A 17,401-nucleotide genomic window follows, 5' to 3' on the forward strand; every position below is an offset into this window, starting at 1 on the left:
GGGAGATGGGCCTGACTCTGCCGGGGAATGCTCCCAGAGGTGACATTTTTCTTGCAGTGGAAGCATAGTAGGAAGCTGCGGTTATATTTCCCGATCTCTCTGGAGTCTACATTTTGAAGATGGGGAGGCAACAGCAGTGATTGGGGAAACTATCAACTTGTCTTGCATGCTAAACTTTACCAGGAGACCTTTATGGAGCTTCCATATTCCCATTCCTATTTTTAAACTTTAGTAAAAAAATAACAGTAACAGCTAATATTTGCACTGAACTTTATCAGTCACAAAGAGTGCTCATATTTGAGAATCTGGTCCTCACTCCTACCCTTTGAGGTGGTAGGACAGGATCTGTTGTCCCATTTTAGAAGTAAACTGAGAGAGCAGTTTGACCAGCCCAACGGCACATAGCTAGCAAGAAGTAGAACTTGGACTTGAACCAGTGCTCTGACTTTAAAACTGTGCCCCTCCGGGGAACATCCTAAAAACAAGCACAGGATACTTAGTTCTAGTGGTGTACTTACTCTCCGTCCAGGAGGGCCCAGGGGTCCTGGAGGTCCCTGTTCACCTTTCAGGCCTACAGTGAGCTGCAGATAAGAACATGCTTTAGTTTCCACACTGTTGATATCCATGGAAATCACCTCAGTTTTAATGAGACTTTATACTTCAAAAACACTTTTTTAAAGATTTTATTTATTTAGAGAGTGCATGATCTGGGGGAGGGGCAAAGGGAGAGGAAGAGTGAGAATCTCAAGCAGACTCAGGGCTGAGCACAAGCCCGATATGAGGCTTGAACCCACAACCTGAGATTATGAACTGAAATTATGAACTGATTATGAATGAAATTAGGAGTCAGACACTTAACCTACTGAGCCACCCAAGCATCCCTTTCAAAAAAAAAAATGTTTTTAAAGAAAGCAACTATTAATTCAAGTCAAGTAAATTCCTTACTTATAATGTAAATAGCCATTCTTAACCATTGGAAAACCTCCCTTTTCCTCTTAGCCTCTCCATTTAGTGACATACTTTGCTCTGGCACTGGCTGTGCAATTGAATCTAAATTAGTCATAAACTAGGATTGGTGCTAAAAAAAAAAAAAGCAAATATACTAGAGCACACAGAGATCTAATTAAAAACTTCCCATCTGCAAAGGATCCAATACAAAAAATAATTCTCCACATACATAAGAGGACACGGGTGGGCTGTGTCACTCCCATACTTCAAGGTGATGGATATGGACGCTAATGAAATTTATCCAGCTGGATAGAAAATATCTGTCGAAATGCATCTCTTTCATGCTGATAATGATCACTGATATTACACTCCCACTTCAAAGTAAAAAGATGCTTGTCTCAGCATTTTGTTTTAAAAAAAAAACTGTAACATTTTACTCTACACTTGGCTAATTAGAAGATCGCAACAGCCTTCTTTAAAATGAATGCCTGAGATGACCTTGGTCATGGGTGGTAGAATTGTCAGAAAATTCTCAGGGACACGGTGGGAAGATGTCAGCTGCATTTCTGCTCAGGGTTAATATTCTGGACTTTAATATATGCCTTAGAAAATATTAGAAGGCACTGACATTTCTTGGAACAGCCAGTTATCAATCTATAAATCTTTAAAATTAGTTCAGATTCATGGAACCATAGAATTTAGAGCTGAAAGTGATCTTTGGTGTCAAGTTCAAGTCTCACGTTACAGAAATAGAGACTCTGAAAAGGTGTGGTAAAGGTCACACAGCCTGGGAGTGGCATTTCAGATGCCCCTGGGTTAGATCAATAATCCACATTTATTATTACACATAAAAGCCAGGGTCTTCCAAAGAAACATTTATTATTTCTGGAATTATAAGCCACTTACTGTTAATCCCCTAAATCCTTTGGGTCCAGGGCCCCCAGGAATTCCAGGGTCACCGACAGCACCCTAAAGATTCAGATATATGGAATCAATGTATTAAAATATTTGCTATGAAAGAATAAAAATAATTCTCTCTAAAACTTAATTGATCTTATAACTATACTGTATCTTAAACGTTAAAAGTCACCTTCTCCTGTTGCTTGGAACTCAGTCATTGATAAACTTAATTATTCTCCAAACTATTTTTAATTTTCTAAGAATACAAATATTTATGCAATAATTATCAAGGCAATGTCTACCCAATCCATTTTTTAAAATATCTAAAGGAAAAAATGCTTGAAAATCAGGGAAAACATATGGAGTATTAACTATAGAAAATACTAAATAATTAATTACTTCCTAAATTCATGAATCATTTCTGAAAAAGCTGAAGGAAAAAAAAATAATTTACTCTGACTTTGGTAGGAAATGAATTTTAGTACCTATTTATCAAAAAACTAATTTCATGTTTATCCCTAAACTGAAATATGCTAATTTTCTCCTTTTATAAGTAAATTAGAAAATTGGTCTTCTACAAAGAGAACTCTTGTCCTAACATTTATATACTTCTCTCTTGCACTCTTCTCTAGTTAAGGAAAGAATTTCTTCTGGCACTTCAACCATTCAAAGCACTTTTATGAAGATTCAAAAACTGGCTGTTTTCCTGTAGTTGATTTGATTTGATTGGACTTCAATTTCTTGTAATCCATATTTTGTATTTTAATTTGAGGACCAACTATTGGGAGACACTCTTCTGGATAGGACACTTGAAAGAAAGAAAGAAAGAGAGAAAGAAAGAAAGAAAGAAAGAAAGAAAGAAAGAAAGAAAGAAAGAAAGAAATCTATCTATCTCAATCCGGAATTCCAATGTATAAGAACGACATAACAGGAGCTGCTCAGATGGAAATGGAAGGTGTGCCTGGTGACACAGGTGTTCTGTGTGAGAGGTATTCTGTCCTCTCCAGATTTGTCCCAGATTTCAATCTGGGAGGCAATGAGGAATTCTGGAAACTGTTCAGGAGAGGAACATGTGTATGTCACACTGTGGAAGACACCAAGTGAGAGCAGTGTTTGGGACTAACAGAAGCAGGGAGAAGGTGGAAATAGAGACCATGAGAAGAATGTTGTCACCTTCCAGGCAATGGGAAGCAAAGGCCACAATGACAAAGAACAAACAGCGATAGCTGAAGCCAAGAGTTTGAAATGAGTTTCTCCAGGCAGAGAAATCAAGAGGACAGAAGGACTAGACTTGAGAGGAGGTCTAGAGGTAGAGTTTCAAGACCAGGGACATCAGACAATGAAGGACAGGAGAGTCTTTTCCAGTTTAAAGATCCATAGTAGTTAAATATCATCCTTTATTTATGAAGCCCTGGAAAAACAACTGTCCTGCTTTTTTGCTTTTTTGGTTTTTTTTAACCTTAATTCTCAAGTAGAAAGTTAAGATCATGGTAGTTTCAAAACAAGGTCATGTGCACAGTACCTTTTGACCCATATCTCCAGGGAGTCCTCTTGGGCCCTACAATTCGCAGAAGAGAACATAATGGATCAACAGGCCACTCCTGCAGTACGATCATTTCTTCTTATATTATTTAGGTTTGTTTCATCAAAAAAATAATTACTTTCCATATTTACCTTTACTCCTTTTCGTCCCATTTGACCATAGCCTGGGATGCCGTAATCCCCCTGTGAACATACCAGTTCATTTTAATCTCTCAAAAGTGAAATTTAATTGCAATCTATACTGGTAGCAGGAGATAAGCACTAGGGACTTCCAGGTAGAGGGGGCCTTATCAGTGATCTTGTGCTCTGGGTACATGAGCATTGCTGGGTTTTCCTCACTTCCTGCTATGTGCCCTGGTACTTTGGCCAGCTCCGCTCTGCAAACACTGTAGGAAGCAGAGGGAAGACCAGTCAGGACCAAGGGAGTCAGTGACAGTTACTTGCCTGGAATATTAGGAGCTGATTGAAAGGACATGGCTGAGGAATTTCCCCAAAGAAGAATTGCTAACGGCTGATAAACATATGGAAAAATGTCCTCCTCACTAGTAACCAAAGAAATGCAATCTGAAACAGTAAGGAGATGCTATTTTTTGTTAATAAAATTGGTAAAGATCAAAAAAAGAAAATGACAAAATCCACTGTGGGTGTGGATGCCCTGAAGCATGCATTCTCCTATGTAACACATGGGGGTGTATATCATTTGAATATTCCTGAGGTCACTGTGCAAAAGAGTTCAAAGCCTCACTTAAATAGGCATATATTCTTTGAACCAGCTATGCTACTTCTAGAAATTTCTACATAGAAGTTATGATTTTTGCCTAAAAATTTAGTTAGATACAAGAATGTTCATTGTTGTGCTGTTTATGACAGTAAAAAATGAAAACAAGTCACGTATTTAATAGCAAGAGATTGGCCAAATGAACTAAGATATATACATTCAGTGGAATATTTTGAAGCTATTAAAAGTAATGTAATGACATGGAAATATGCTCATGATATACTGGTACTAGGGGAAAATTGAGCAATTTGGGGGGGTATCTCTAGGATGTTAACATATATTTCAAAATAGTGAGATGATGGGTAATTTTTCTGCCCTATTTCCCATCTCTTATGCTTGGTAAATTTTCTACAGTTTCTACATGTAACATTTATAATAAACATTATTTTCGAAAAGAAAGGAAAAAATATTTCCTATATCAGCTGCTCCGTGGACAGAGACGCTGGTATGTCCAGAGCCACTAGAACAACTGGTTCATTCTTTGGCTCTACTCCCCTCTTCTTGTTGTTGCCCTAGAGTTTTGCAAGACAGGGAGAGATGTGGGTAGTGCTGTTTTTCAACCGCCATGCATCTATATGGCCATACCAGTTGTGAAAATATTGAAATGTCTGGCTGTGACTTACCCGTTATCCTCTCTGCAGGCCCCCTTTCTCTCTAGGTGTTTCCCCTTGCTTTAACAGACAGACTAGCTATAGAATGAGAGCTGCAGAGATTGGGAGTATGTCCCCTGCACCTTCCTAGGAAGCCCTAAAATACCTTTCAATACCCCAGGTGCTTAGGCTGATGGCATCAGTCCCCTTGTCTTTACCACAGAACTGAGCACTTGGAGCAGTGGAAAGGTAAGGGTCCTAAAATGTCATACCTGTCTTCCTCTCTGTCCGACTTGCCCCATTGGTCCTGGATCTCCAAGAATTCCAGGTTCTCCCTAGTGAGTGAGACAAGAAGAGCTTCAGATCAGTAAAATCAAACCCAGCTGCTACCACAGGAAGTTGCGAAGGGAGATTCAAGCCTCTCAGTGAGGGTTCAATGCTCAGCAAGGAGATGGGGTGTAGGAAACCGGTGATAATGTGTCCAATGGAGAGCAGGAAACAGCAGCACAGCCCAAGGCCGTGTGCAAGCACTGCTTTCCCTGTGTGATGCAAGGACGGAAGGAGAAGGCAAAGAGTGGAAAATCTACTCCAGGGCAAGTCGATTCATTGGCTGATGTGTTTGCCCATCCAACACGTATTTACTGTCCTGGAAAATAAACTGTAGAACAAGATAGATGTGGTCCTGCCCTCGCCAAAAATAGTGTGGTTGGGAAGAGAGATGATTAGACAGGCAGCTATAAACTCAGGGGCCCGTGGCAGCCAAGAAGAAGGGCCTCTGAATTGGGTTTGGTGGGGCCAGGGAAGAGGGCTGGCTGAAGGGAAGGAGCAGGGGCACTGGGGCTTGAAGGCTGAGTTAGGTAAGCCAGAAGAAGGATTCGGGAGGAGAGAGGATGGTCTGGGTAGAGGGAAGTCATTGGTGAGAAGCCTGGGGCAGGCAGGCAGGAGGGAGAAGAGCTCTGAAACCTCAGAACTAAACAGCGTCAGAGGGCCTTCTAAACTACATTAGAGTTTGGATTCTCCAAAGAGCCGCAAGGAGGTTAAGACCGGCTGCATAATTTATGGGGCTCAGTGCACAACAAAAGCATAGGCCCCATCCTCAAATACAGAGACTTCCAAGATGGTGACAGCACGGCATTAAACCAAGCCTGGGACCCTTCTGAGCTTGGCCCCTACTGTGACCACCCAGGTGCCAGGCCCAAAAAGTTGGCCCCAGAGAAGGGAGCCACCTGAGAGGTCTGAAACAGGGGAGTGGGCTTCTGAATGGGCCTACAGTCTGCAGTCTGACAGTCTCCAGTCTGACAGTCTCCCACAGAGCCACATCAGAGATAGACGGGTGAGTTAGAGAACCGTATGCACAAACAGATTTGAGTCTGGACACCCCTCAGCCCCCTGCTGGACTCCGTCATCACACACACTCATGCATTCAGGACACCAAGGAGGTAAAGAGATTTTTTCAGAGTTGTTTCATGGTGTATGAGATCACTGTGTCTTTCTAGTGAAATGGGAAGAGATAAGCAGTTAGCAATTCTTTGCTCAATGGAAGCTAAAGAATATATCAGCAGAAAGCCAGTGGGTGGCTGATGGGGCCTGGATCATGTGAGGAATTAACATGGAAATCCAGAAAAGAAGGGAGGTACTTTTTTCTCAGTATTTGACATCTTAAAGAGATAACACTTACTTTTTTCCCTGAAGGCCCAGGACTTCCGATGTTCCCTTTAGCTCCCACTGGCCCAGAAGAGCCCTGAATGAAATTGCAAGACACATATGTTGGCCCTGTAGCAATTCTTAGAAAACCCATTAGATTAGTTTTGCTTTTCTTCATGTCATTTCCAGCAGCTCCTTGATGCCTCCTTAACAAGAGACCCAGCCACCCAGCGGGGAGAGACATCTGCCACAAAGCAGGTGACTCAGGGTATAGTGCTGTGTAGAGTACCACAAGTCTTCTTCTGTGGGGATACTGCTGGTCCATATGGGGCCTTAGTGAGAAACAGAAAAGGTGCCCTTGATGTGACAAATGTTAGTTCTAAGTGCAGCAGATTTGTTGTAATGTACTGATTGTGTGAGGACGAGATATTGTCATTTGCGTGCACTGTGTCATGCACACGTCCAAAGAAGAATGTGTTTCAGTCCCAATCTGCAAACGGGCGAAAGTGTCTTCCACAAACATGCTAGGACAGTAACTGGGCAAACACACATATTCCTAGCCTTCTGAGCTCCCGCTACTGGAGCTGAAGAACTGAGCAGTTCCAAAACATTTTTCATAGGAATCCCTCACCATCCCAACTATTATTACTCACTGTCAGAAACTCAGGGCCAAATAGATTGAGAGGGTGAATTCAAAGCTGAACTGAGAAATCAAATCAATTTGGGTAGCAAGGGATCTTTGTAGAGTCAACTTCAAATATCTACAATCAATGGAGAAACGCGTGGCACAGATAGATTTTTAAAATTTAGAAAAACCAGAATAGTGTACTGGGTCTCAAAATGTCCACAAGTCCGCACAATTCATATTCTTGCAAATGCTTTCTTCAGGCTGATGCAGTGGGTCTGTACCTTCGCTGTAAAACCCCAGTGAAGGAGAAAGAGGAGGACTTAAGAGATGTGCAAGGAATCAGAGTTGTGCTAAAAATTTGCCCCCAGTTTTTTGTCCCAAGTCTGTCCCAAGTTAATTGAAAAATAAAATATCCCATATATACATAATATAAAATAAACTACAGAAGATGATGTTTTTGAAGGAAGAAGAAATGGTGTTGCTAGAGGCCACTGACTCTAAGGTTCCTGGATCACTCACCTGCGGTCCTTTATGCCCCTCGCTTCCCTTCTCTCCTTTTCTGCCAGGAATTCCATCTAACCCCTTCGGTGGTTAAAAATAAATAAATAAATAAATAAATAAATAAATAAATAAAAGAAAGAAAGAAAGAAACATGGTACAATGAAGCAGAGGAAATGTACTTTTGAAACACATCCACAGAAAGGCACTGTTCCAACCCTTCAAGTAGCCTTTTAACTCTGAGTTTAAGCGTATCTTACAATAGGAATGGAAGGGAGGACCAGACTCAGTAGTACAGAACTTATCAAGGAATCCCTGCCTGGGTCCAAGACTGTCATCCCACTCTGACAGGGAGACATGGAAAAGAAACCAAAGGGAGAAATAAAACCCTTAGAAGAAGGAAGTAAGACATAAACAAAAGTCAGATGGATTCTTTGCTGGGGCAGGTTACCTGGGCCAGAGCGCTCACCATCAATTTGTAAAATAGAGAACAAAGTTGTTTCAAGTTCCCACAAAAGGACATTTAGCAGAGGAATGTAAGCACATTTTCTACTTCGTTTACTATCAAATACATGTGTACATACTATATTTACCACAGGATACACGTCTAGATCTCTCACACAGAAGAAAAAACTAGAGGTGCTGGTCAACTTTGCCCTCACCAAAGCACCAGCTATAAAATGGCCCCAGCTGCCCAGTGCAAATGGTGGTTGCACCCATTGGACTAGATGTAGTTCACTCCCTAAGTATCAAAGGGACCCTGGAGTAGCTGAGGTAATGTCACCCCTCTCCCTACAAGGCCTGGGGATAGATCAGAACTGATCCCATGGTTACTTAACCTAAAGGATTTGCTAACAGGTGGCTTGGTTTAGGAACCCCAGAACCCTCAAGAGAATACCAAATTCTGCCTTAATGTGAATCATCTGAAACCTCCTAAAAGAAAAATGAACTCTTGAGGCCTCAGATCTATGCACACCTTCCAGGCAAGTTCTGGCTTAAAGTGGGACCCATAAGGTAACTAAATACTCCTTTTTCCAAGGCCATTACCTAGGGATGACCCCAGCATCTTTCCAACATGGAAGGAAGACAGAGATGTCCAGACTCCAGTGCTCATATCAGTAATGATATGGCCAAGAAAAAATGGCTCATGTAAAGCCCTATCATTAATATTCTAAAAGGACACTCACCCTGTGAGAATTAGCTTTAGATGAGTTAAATAACAGTTTCCAATTCCTAACTTCCCTTCATGAGATCTGTGTGCAGGCCTTCCATTAAGGAAAACCAATTTGTTGATCCTGATATTCATTACTAATATAATATTAAGGTCTTAATAATTCATTATTACTAACAAGCTGATAACAACAGTGGTGAACGCAAGAGCATCCATTTCCTCTGTTCAAAATAGGAGCAGGTTCGATGGAACAAAATCACTCTCCCATGATGGGAAATGTAGAATTCCAGAAACATGGTCCATGGAGGAAGGCGGGACCAGAGTAAACATTTCTCAGTTATTTATTTTTATACAGAACTATAAACCCTCTTCCCATCAGGATAACCAGCATTATTTATCAATATTTAGGAAATTCTTCAACACACCTGTGGGCCTTGTAATCCGTTGGTTCCCGGAACACCTTGAGGTCCACGATTTCCCGGTTCCCCCTGGTGAACAAATTTTCAGTGTTAACACTTTTTCCACACAGTTTCCATATACATTCTCTCTTTATACTATCTAGTACTATAATGTATAGTACATGGGTACTATTATGACTGAATGTTGGCTCACCCCTTACTTGGCCTAGGATTTTACTCTTTCCCATAATAAAAATGAACACAAGATTGTTTCTGATTCTAGTAAAGAATGGCACTTGTGCAATCAATTCGCAGTGTGGGTGAAAAGCAGGCAAACAGACAGCAGGTCCTCTGGTCTAGGAGGTGTCTGTGAAGAGGGTTCTGCCTAGGCCAGGTCCAGTTTCTGGCAGCTGAACTAGTGTTTCCCTCCATTGGTGGGGCCATGTCCAATGCTGTGCACTTCCTACAATGTCCTTGTCAAATGCTCATTCATTCCCAGGGCCATCTGCATATGAGGAACCTCCTTGGACCGTCTACCACGGAGGGCAGGAAGTAAAGGGTACTTACCGAGGCACCTGGAGGCCCCCTTACGCCTTCCCTTCCCTGGAACAGAAAAGGCAAAGTGTTAGTGTTGTGTATGTATCCAGATGGAGCATCCTTTAGAGGCAGACCAGCCTGTTTGATTCCCTGACAGACATAAGTAATGAGTAGCTCACAGAAATAGCTTCCCTGAGGCACTTTCCAAAGACAAGTTTTCACACTGGGCACTTCATTATAGACTAACATTTGGGGGATTGATTGAAAGCCAATCTGAAAGTCATTACAGATCCAGCTCGTCTAACCGCCTCTGACAATTATTCGGGAGGCTGTTTAGAGAATCAAATCATTCTGAAGAACCTGTCTTCTATCTTCCCCTCTTCAACAAATCCCACAAAGTACTCTCTGATAATCAGAGGCTTCCTATGTGAGGACAAGCTGTGTGTCCTGTCCATCTCTCTGTCGGAGGCCCTGCATGTATCTCAAGGGAGAATAGAAATTGTCATATTCAGTGCTTCTCATGGGCCCACTGAGGTCTGTTTTCATGGAATTCTGCAAGAAGGAAATGGCTGTGGATCTGCTCAACTACATGGCGGTTCAATGGCACTGCCATGCTTTGAGAAAGGGGCTGATCTCTGACGCTGGGAAATCTGCACTTAACAAGAAGCGATCTCCACGTTGCCAGCTCAGGCTCTCCCTCTAGTGGCTCCTTTGCCACACCCTGTCCTTTCCAGCGAGTGATCAACGCAGATGATTCAGACCCTAGATCCTAACTTCTTTCCGCCTAAACAGCAACAATAAAATCTGTACCTTCACGGCCTCCTCATCTCTGCCCCTTTGAGCAAGCTGTGGAGCATCTCAACCATCAATTTGTGATAAACAACTATGACTACTTTACGTACAAGACAAAGACTTCATTTTTTAAAATTTTTATTTAAATTCAACGAATTAACATATAATGGATTATTAGTTTCAGAGATAGAGGTCAGTTATTCACCCATCTTATATAACACCCAGTGCTCATTATATCACGTGTCCTCCTAAAGACTTTTAAAAAATTCTATGAACTATTGAACACTACACCTGAAACTAATGATGTACTATATATTGGCTAATTGAATTTAAATTAAAAAAATCAATAATAATAATAATAATAAATTTAAAAATTCTATTCATGCATTCAGAAAGGTAGCCATGGAAATTTTTTGAGAATCGGTTTTCTTTCAACTGCCTACCTTCTGGAGTTCCTTTGAATGAACTTCCTAACCAAGTATCATCTCTATCAGGTTGGCTGATGACTGGAATTCTTCCACTGGGGTTCTGCTTCCCCTATTCAGGGACTCTCCTATCAAAATGCAAATGCACTTTGGGAGAAGTTACCCATGAGTAACTTCTGTCAGCTCTTTGTACCTTGATGTATGTAATAGAGCTCTTGACATACAAAAGCAGAGAATTAGCAAACGGAAGTTGAGGCCACTGTTACCCTGTGATGTCATAACTCCATTAAAAAGGCTAAAAGAGGCATAATACTCCATAGTGTATATGGACCACATCTTCCTTATCCATTCGTCCGTTGTAGCAACATGGACGGGACTAGAAGAGATTATGCTGAATGAAATAAGTCAAGCAGAGAGAGTCAATTATCATATGGTTTCACTTATTTGTGGAGCATAACAAATAACATGGAAGACAAGGGGAGATGGAGAGGAGAAGGGAGTTGAGGGAAATTGGAAGAGGAGGTGAACCATGAGAGACTATGGACTCTGAAAAACAATCTGAGGGTTTTGAAGGGGTCGGGGTGGGAAGTTGGGGGAGCCAGGTGGTGGGTATTAAGGAGGGCACGGATTTCATGGAGCACTGGGTGTGATGCAAAAACAATGAATTCTGTTACTCTGAAAAGAAATTTAAAAAAAGGGGAGGTAAAAGAGCATTTATTCTGTATACAGACAATATTGCACAGTGGTTAGGGACATGTCTTTAGAAGTCAGGCACTCTTGAGCTCAACACTGCCCTTTAAAGCCTGTGTGGTGCAGAATAATTGTGCAATAAGCCTTAGCCAGAAGGTTAGGACCCTGGACTCTGGAGTGAGATGGTCTGGGCTCAAACCCCAGTTCTGCCACTTGCTACTTATCCTGATCTTGGGCAAGCTGCTCAAGGGTTCTTGATTATTCTCATCTATAAAATGGATATAATAACAGTATCTATCTAGTAAGTTTTTAAGGAGGATTTAATATTTGAAAGTGATCTGATCAGGACCCAGCACAGAATAAATGCTAGAAGTACTACTATTTATAAGCTTTTGTGTGTGGCAGGCCAAAAACAAGGGGTCTGTAATGTTGTCGTTTCAAGTCGTCTGGTTCTCAGTACATCAGTCCACCGTTTTGGCAACAGCTGGCACAACTAACCCGCATAAGGGGCTTCTGTCACAGAGGAGGCAGTGTCCTACATGCTTGCTTCGGAATCTATCTACTCAAGATCCTCTGACCCTCACAGAGAATTCTTCACTGGAGAGCTGGGGGAAGAGGCAGAAAAGCTTGATGTTGTTTTAGATTCACGTTGCCTTGTTCAGTTCAGAAGAAAAGTGATTGCAAAGGTAGGAGCTTGGTGGGGAAGCTGGTGAAGATAGGAGAGGGACGCTGAGAGCCTCCTGTCTCTGAAGTGACTTCAAGTCATTGGCTGGATTGTCCAAGTAGTAAACCCCCGACCCCACCCCAGCATCTCTTTTCAAAACGTGCCTGATTGATGGTGACAGTTACAAAGCTCTCTCAAACTAAGAGTATTTTCTCTTAAACCAACAAAAATACGTACTTATCTTTAAAAATTTATCTCATGTAGTGTATCTTGCTGCTCTGCTGCTTCCTCTCGTTAATTTTAATTCTTGCATATGGAGAAGACTGCAGACTCCCAGAGAATTTTTACCAGAAGCACCAAGAAGCCTAAGCCATCTGACTAGATCTTATCCCTAAGAACTATGATTCAAGATAAACAAAGGCAAAAGGAATTAAAACACATTCCTCCACTATCTGTTCCAGAGAGAAAGGCAATCAGCCACAGCCTTCAAGGTGATAAGACTCCCAAGTCTGTAATAGAAAAAGAAGCCAACTATTTTCGGTTCCCTCTTGAACAAAGCTTAGGGTCAAATAGATCTAGGGTGCTGTACATTATTGTCTTTTCATACTCTCCATTCTGAGTGGATGATAAAAGGGTTTCTTTCTTTTAAGATTTTATTTATTTATTCATGAGAGACAGAGGGTGGGGGGAGGTGCAGAGGTGCAGAGGTAGAGGGAGGAGCAGTCTCTCCACAGAACCTGGAGCCGGACCCCTGGCTCGATCCCAGGACACCAGGATCACCACATGAGCTGAAGGCAGACACTTAACTGACTGAGCCACCGAGGCGCCCGATAAAAGGTTTTCTAACACATTGGAAATGTCACCTCTCACTTCAGTAGTCCATAAAAAAAGTGATTTCTTTGTTGTTCTTAAAAAAGAAGGGGAAATCCAATATCCCTGTTTTAGGCTTGATATCACATGAGATGCTATAAGGTTGTCCTAGAGTCTGGAGGTTGCCCCAGGCTTGGCCTTAGTCACCAGTGTTTTGGTTCATTCAGGAATAATTTATCAGTGACTTTTCTTTCCCATTGGCAACACTTGAAGAGAAAGAGAGTATGTTTATCCAATTCATATTCTTAGAGAAGCTCAAAGATGCTAAGCTACTGGAGGAGGGCTTTCGTGTTAGAGGCACCGACTGTCTCCAAAGATATTCAGAAGCTTCTGGAAGGCGGAAAGAGGAAGGCAGACTGTCACAGAAGTTCTCAACAAGGAGTGATTTTGTCCTCTGCCCTCATTCCCCACTACCCTCATCCCAGACATCTGGCAAAATCTGCAGACATTTTATCTGTCACAACTTGGGGGGAGTGAGCTACTGACATCTAGTGGGTAGAAAACAGGGCTGCTCTGACACATCTTATAAAAGCACATCATAGTCCCGCACATCATCTGGCCCCAGATGACAATAGCACCGATGTATCAGCCCTGGGCCAGCCAACTCTGCACTGGCAAATATTGTGAATGCCTCTGTGGCGCCTTCGGGTGAAAAGGAGGGAAAATAAATGTTCATAGAACATACTTACCCTATTTCCTCTGGAATTAGGACTGCCTGGTGTTCCTTTCTGTCCAGGTGTACCCTAGAAATATAATTGTTTCCCCAAGATCATAAGGCATAAGATTCTGAATAACTACATCAGCAGAAAAACTTCATGCACTATTAAAACAGCAGAACAAATGTGTCATGCTAGAATCTATCTGCATATTAACACTACTGGGTCTGTATCTGTTAAAGAGGAAAATGGCATAACAACGTGCATTGCTAACTATCAGTTTCCCCATATAATATCACCTGCCAGAAACTTAATAATTTTACCCGTGGAACTATAGCCCACTACAGATGTGTCTTGTTTCAGGAAATAAGGCTCTTCGAAATGTGAACTTAGGGTTGTTATTCAATTATAGAAGCGTTACATATTTTACTAAGTAATTAATTTAGACTTTATGAAAGTCTCAGCTTAGTAACAGAATGAGTTATTCATACATATATAAATAGATCTATAGATGCTATGTATGTAAAATGGATCCAATTACTTGTCTTCCTTGTTCTCCTTTGGAGCCCTTTTGTCCCTTGATGTTACTGTTTTGTCCTGGATTACCCTGGAGGAAGATTTAAAAAGGATTTTAAAACCAAGAAATATTAGCTTTTTTTTTTCACATACCATGGTACAATTTTAAAGTAGAAAGCTAATTTGATTTTTTAAAATTATTAACATATAATGTATTATTTGCCCCAGGGGTACAGGTCGGTGATTCATCAGTCTTACCCAATTCACAGCACTCACCATAGCACATACCCTCCCCAATGTCCATCACCCAGCCACCCTACCCCTCCTACCCTTCTCCCCTCCAGCAACCCTCAGTTTATTTCCCGAGATTAAGAGTCTTTTATGGTTTGTCTCCTCCTCTGGTTTTATCTTGTGTTAATTTGGGTTAAGTGAGGAAAAGTGAGAGAAAATTCTCCATATTTGAAATTCATAGATTTTTTGAAAAAATGAAAATATTTCCCTAATTTTGAATGAAGAGGGTCTGGTGACAAATGAAGTGTTAAGAGTGTTTGCTAATGACTGTCTGATGAAACCATGATGATTTTCTCTTCTCTGTATTGGCATCGTCACTGATGCACTAGTCCAAACATGCTTACGCTACTCCCTTAGCGATGCAATAAGATTCCTTTCTGATCAAGTCTGCAAATAGGGAATCTGGAAGATTAGAAGCCCAATAAGTAAATTTGTGAAAATTTCTCCCCAAAATGAACTTGAACTTCTCAATGTAACATTTAAGGATAATTAGGATGGAACCTTAGTTCCCAGTTCCAAATTTCCAATATAATCAGCCAAGGTCAGATGCACACAGATTTTTTTTCATAGCAGTTACTTCTCAGTCAACAGCTACTACTCCAAATCCCAAGACAAGCCTTCAACTACAGCTTAGCAGGAGACACAAGGGAAAGGAGAGAGGAATTTGGAGCAACTACGAAATTCAGAGCCAACTAGACCCAAGTAACTTACAGGATCTCCTTGGAAGCCCTTTTCCCCATATCCCCCAGGGGGACCTCTGGAACCTGGGCTGCCCTGAAAAAAAAAAAAAAAAAAAGAATATGAGCTTCTGAGTTAGCTTGTATGAGGGGTTTATAATGGTGTTAAAATGTCAAATGTGTGTTTTAGAGGCAAGAAAGTTAATCGGACAAAATGATCCATGTTCCTCTCTCCCAACCAGTTTCCTCAGACTTCTTAGGCAGTACTCAGTGCAGTTTTAAGCCTATGGTCAGGATTATCTATAGGGAGGCTGAGCAATGGGAAATTTCTCATGATCTAGCATAGCACCATCTGACAGAACTTTTCTGCAGTAATAGAAATACTTTATATTTGCATTGTCTAATATGGTAGCCCCTAGCCACATATGGCTACTAAGCACATGAAATGTGGCTAGGACGAATGAAGAGCAGAATTTTTTACAGTCACTAATTTGAATTTAAAGTGTCATATATTGGGAGTGAGTATTACATTGGACATCGCAGCCAGTCTAGAAACTTTTGATGTTTATAATTAAATTGCCCACTGGAAACCTTCACAGGAGTATTCCACATGTCATCTCAAACTCAAGTGTTCCCAACTCAGCTTCGCCAAACCAGGGCACTTGAAGGCATTTTGACTGACTCCTCATTTCCTGCTTTTCTGGTCACCTAGATCTAGAGATCTTATGTCCTGGAGACAGAACTGGGGTGAGAGAAGCAAGTCACCTAGGATGCAAAATTTAGGGAGACACTCACACTTTGCATATCTCTGAGAAGGAGTACTTTCTTAAATCCTGCACTCTGGCTGCTCGTTCCAGCCCGGGCCCTGCTATGTCCTTAGTATGTCTTCTGTCTGTTCTCATTGACGTTGCTTTACTTGAAGGCTTCATCACTTCTCACCTTGATTATTCCAGATTCTCTCATCTATGCCGTGTATCTATGTCATCTCTGACACACATCCTCCACACCACTGCCAAGTAATAGTTCTAATATGCAAATTCATTCATACTTAAAATCTTTCAAAGACACCTGATTGCCTGATGGTTAAAAGCCCAAGTCCTCCACATGGCCCACATGGCACATGGGAGTGCCTTCCCAATCTCTTCCCACTACCTCTAGAACCTCACCTCCATCCACCTGTACTCTGATGCTCAATGTGCAGTGCCCCCCAAGCCTCCATGTCTTTGCTTATGCTGTTCCCTCTGTCTGGAATGCCTTTCCTCCATGTCTTGCTAATGCCTCTCATCTTCAGCTCAGGGATCATTTCCTCTAGGAAGACTTCCTGGATTTCCTTCCTACCCTGCTGAGTTAGGTGCCTTCTCTGGGCCAACATGGCCTTAAACACATTCTGTACTGTCTTTGGCTATTAATATATCAGTCTTCTAATATCCCAGAATCCATGAGGACAAGGACATGTGGTTCATCTCTGAATCTTCAGCACACAACCCAGTGCTTGGCATATGCCAGGTATTCAAAAATATTGGATGAATAAATGGATCAGAACATAAAAACAGAGCTGCTTGGAACCAGGTAGGCACATGTCAATAAGGATTGAATTGAATTTAAGATAAAAAAAACATTTCACTGTGATTTGCTACAGAGAGGTCATCAAAATAATTCTGTATTTTTCTCTTGCTTTTTAGGTTGTTTTCTTTTTTTCCCCGGTGCAATAAAGAGAACATGGAAGCCACTGACAGGCAAAACATTCATTTTCAGATTTCTGAGTAACCTGCCCGTAGAAGAACCTTGTATGCCTTGACTCCCTCTCTCTGGAATTTCTGAAAATTCCCAAATGGGAATGTAGCATCTACTCAGTAGTAACAGGACTTCCTGCATGGTCAGGTCAGCTGTCACACTTCTCCCCATGAAGCACTGGCACACATCAGTTAAGACTGTCCCTGTTGCCAAATTCTCCTTCTTTGATGTATTGAAAGTGTTACCTGAGATCCTGGATCACCTTTTTCTCCCTTTTCCCCAGGAAATCCACGAAAGCCCTAAAGGAAGTCAAGGAAAACAAAATTCCCATTTAAAGAGAAATACATCAACCTCCTGACCATGTTATGATAACTGAAGCATGGCTTACCTCTTCTCCATCCAGTCCGTCAACCCCATCCTCTCCTTGTTCTCCCTGAGGGACAACAGGAGGG

General features: G+C 41.6%; 1 protein-coding gene across 5 annotated transcripts in view; it reads right to left on the reverse strand.

The window, feature by feature from the left end:
* Positions 1–17,401, reverse strand: part of COL6A5 (collagen type VI alpha 5 chain) — a 96,549-nt gene that overhangs the window by 41,354 nt on the left and 37,794 nt on the right. For all 5 annotated transcript variants that reach the window (XM_047737198.1, XM_047737187.1, XM_047737177.1 and 2 more), the window contains exons 15-28: positions 17,338–17,382; positions 17,195–17,248; positions 15,250–15,312; positions 14,273–14,338; positions 13,765–13,818; positions 9,665–9,700; positions 9,125–9,187; positions 7,550–7,612; positions 6,437–6,499; positions 5,031–5,093; positions 3,523–3,573; positions 3,371–3,406; positions 1,855–1,917; positions 519–581 (exon numbers count right to left, since the gene is read on the reverse strand). In XM_047737198.1, the coding sequence (XP_047593154.1) occupies positions 519–581; positions 1,855–1,917; positions 3,371–3,406; positions 3,523–3,573; positions 5,031–5,093; positions 6,437–6,499; positions 7,550–7,612; positions 9,125–9,187; positions 9,665–9,700; positions 13,765–13,818; positions 14,273–14,338; positions 15,250–15,312; positions 17,195–17,248; positions 17,338–17,382 (783 nt within the window). The remainder of the gene's footprint in view (positions 1–518; positions 582–1,854; positions 1,918–3,370; positions 3,407–3,522; positions 3,574–5,030; positions 5,094–6,436; positions 6,500–7,549; positions 7,613–9,124; positions 9,188–9,664; positions 9,701–13,764; positions 13,819–14,272; positions 14,339–15,249; positions 15,313–17,194; positions 17,249–17,337; positions 17,383–17,401) is intronic.

The sequence above is a fragment of the Lutra lutra genome, chromosome 1 (assembly GCF_902655055.1).
Source record: "Lutra lutra chromosome 1, mLutLut1.2, whole genome shotgun sequence".
In the NCBI taxonomy this organism is placed as follows: Eukaryota; Metazoa; Chordata; class Mammalia; order Carnivora; family Mustelidae; genus Lutra; species Lutra lutra.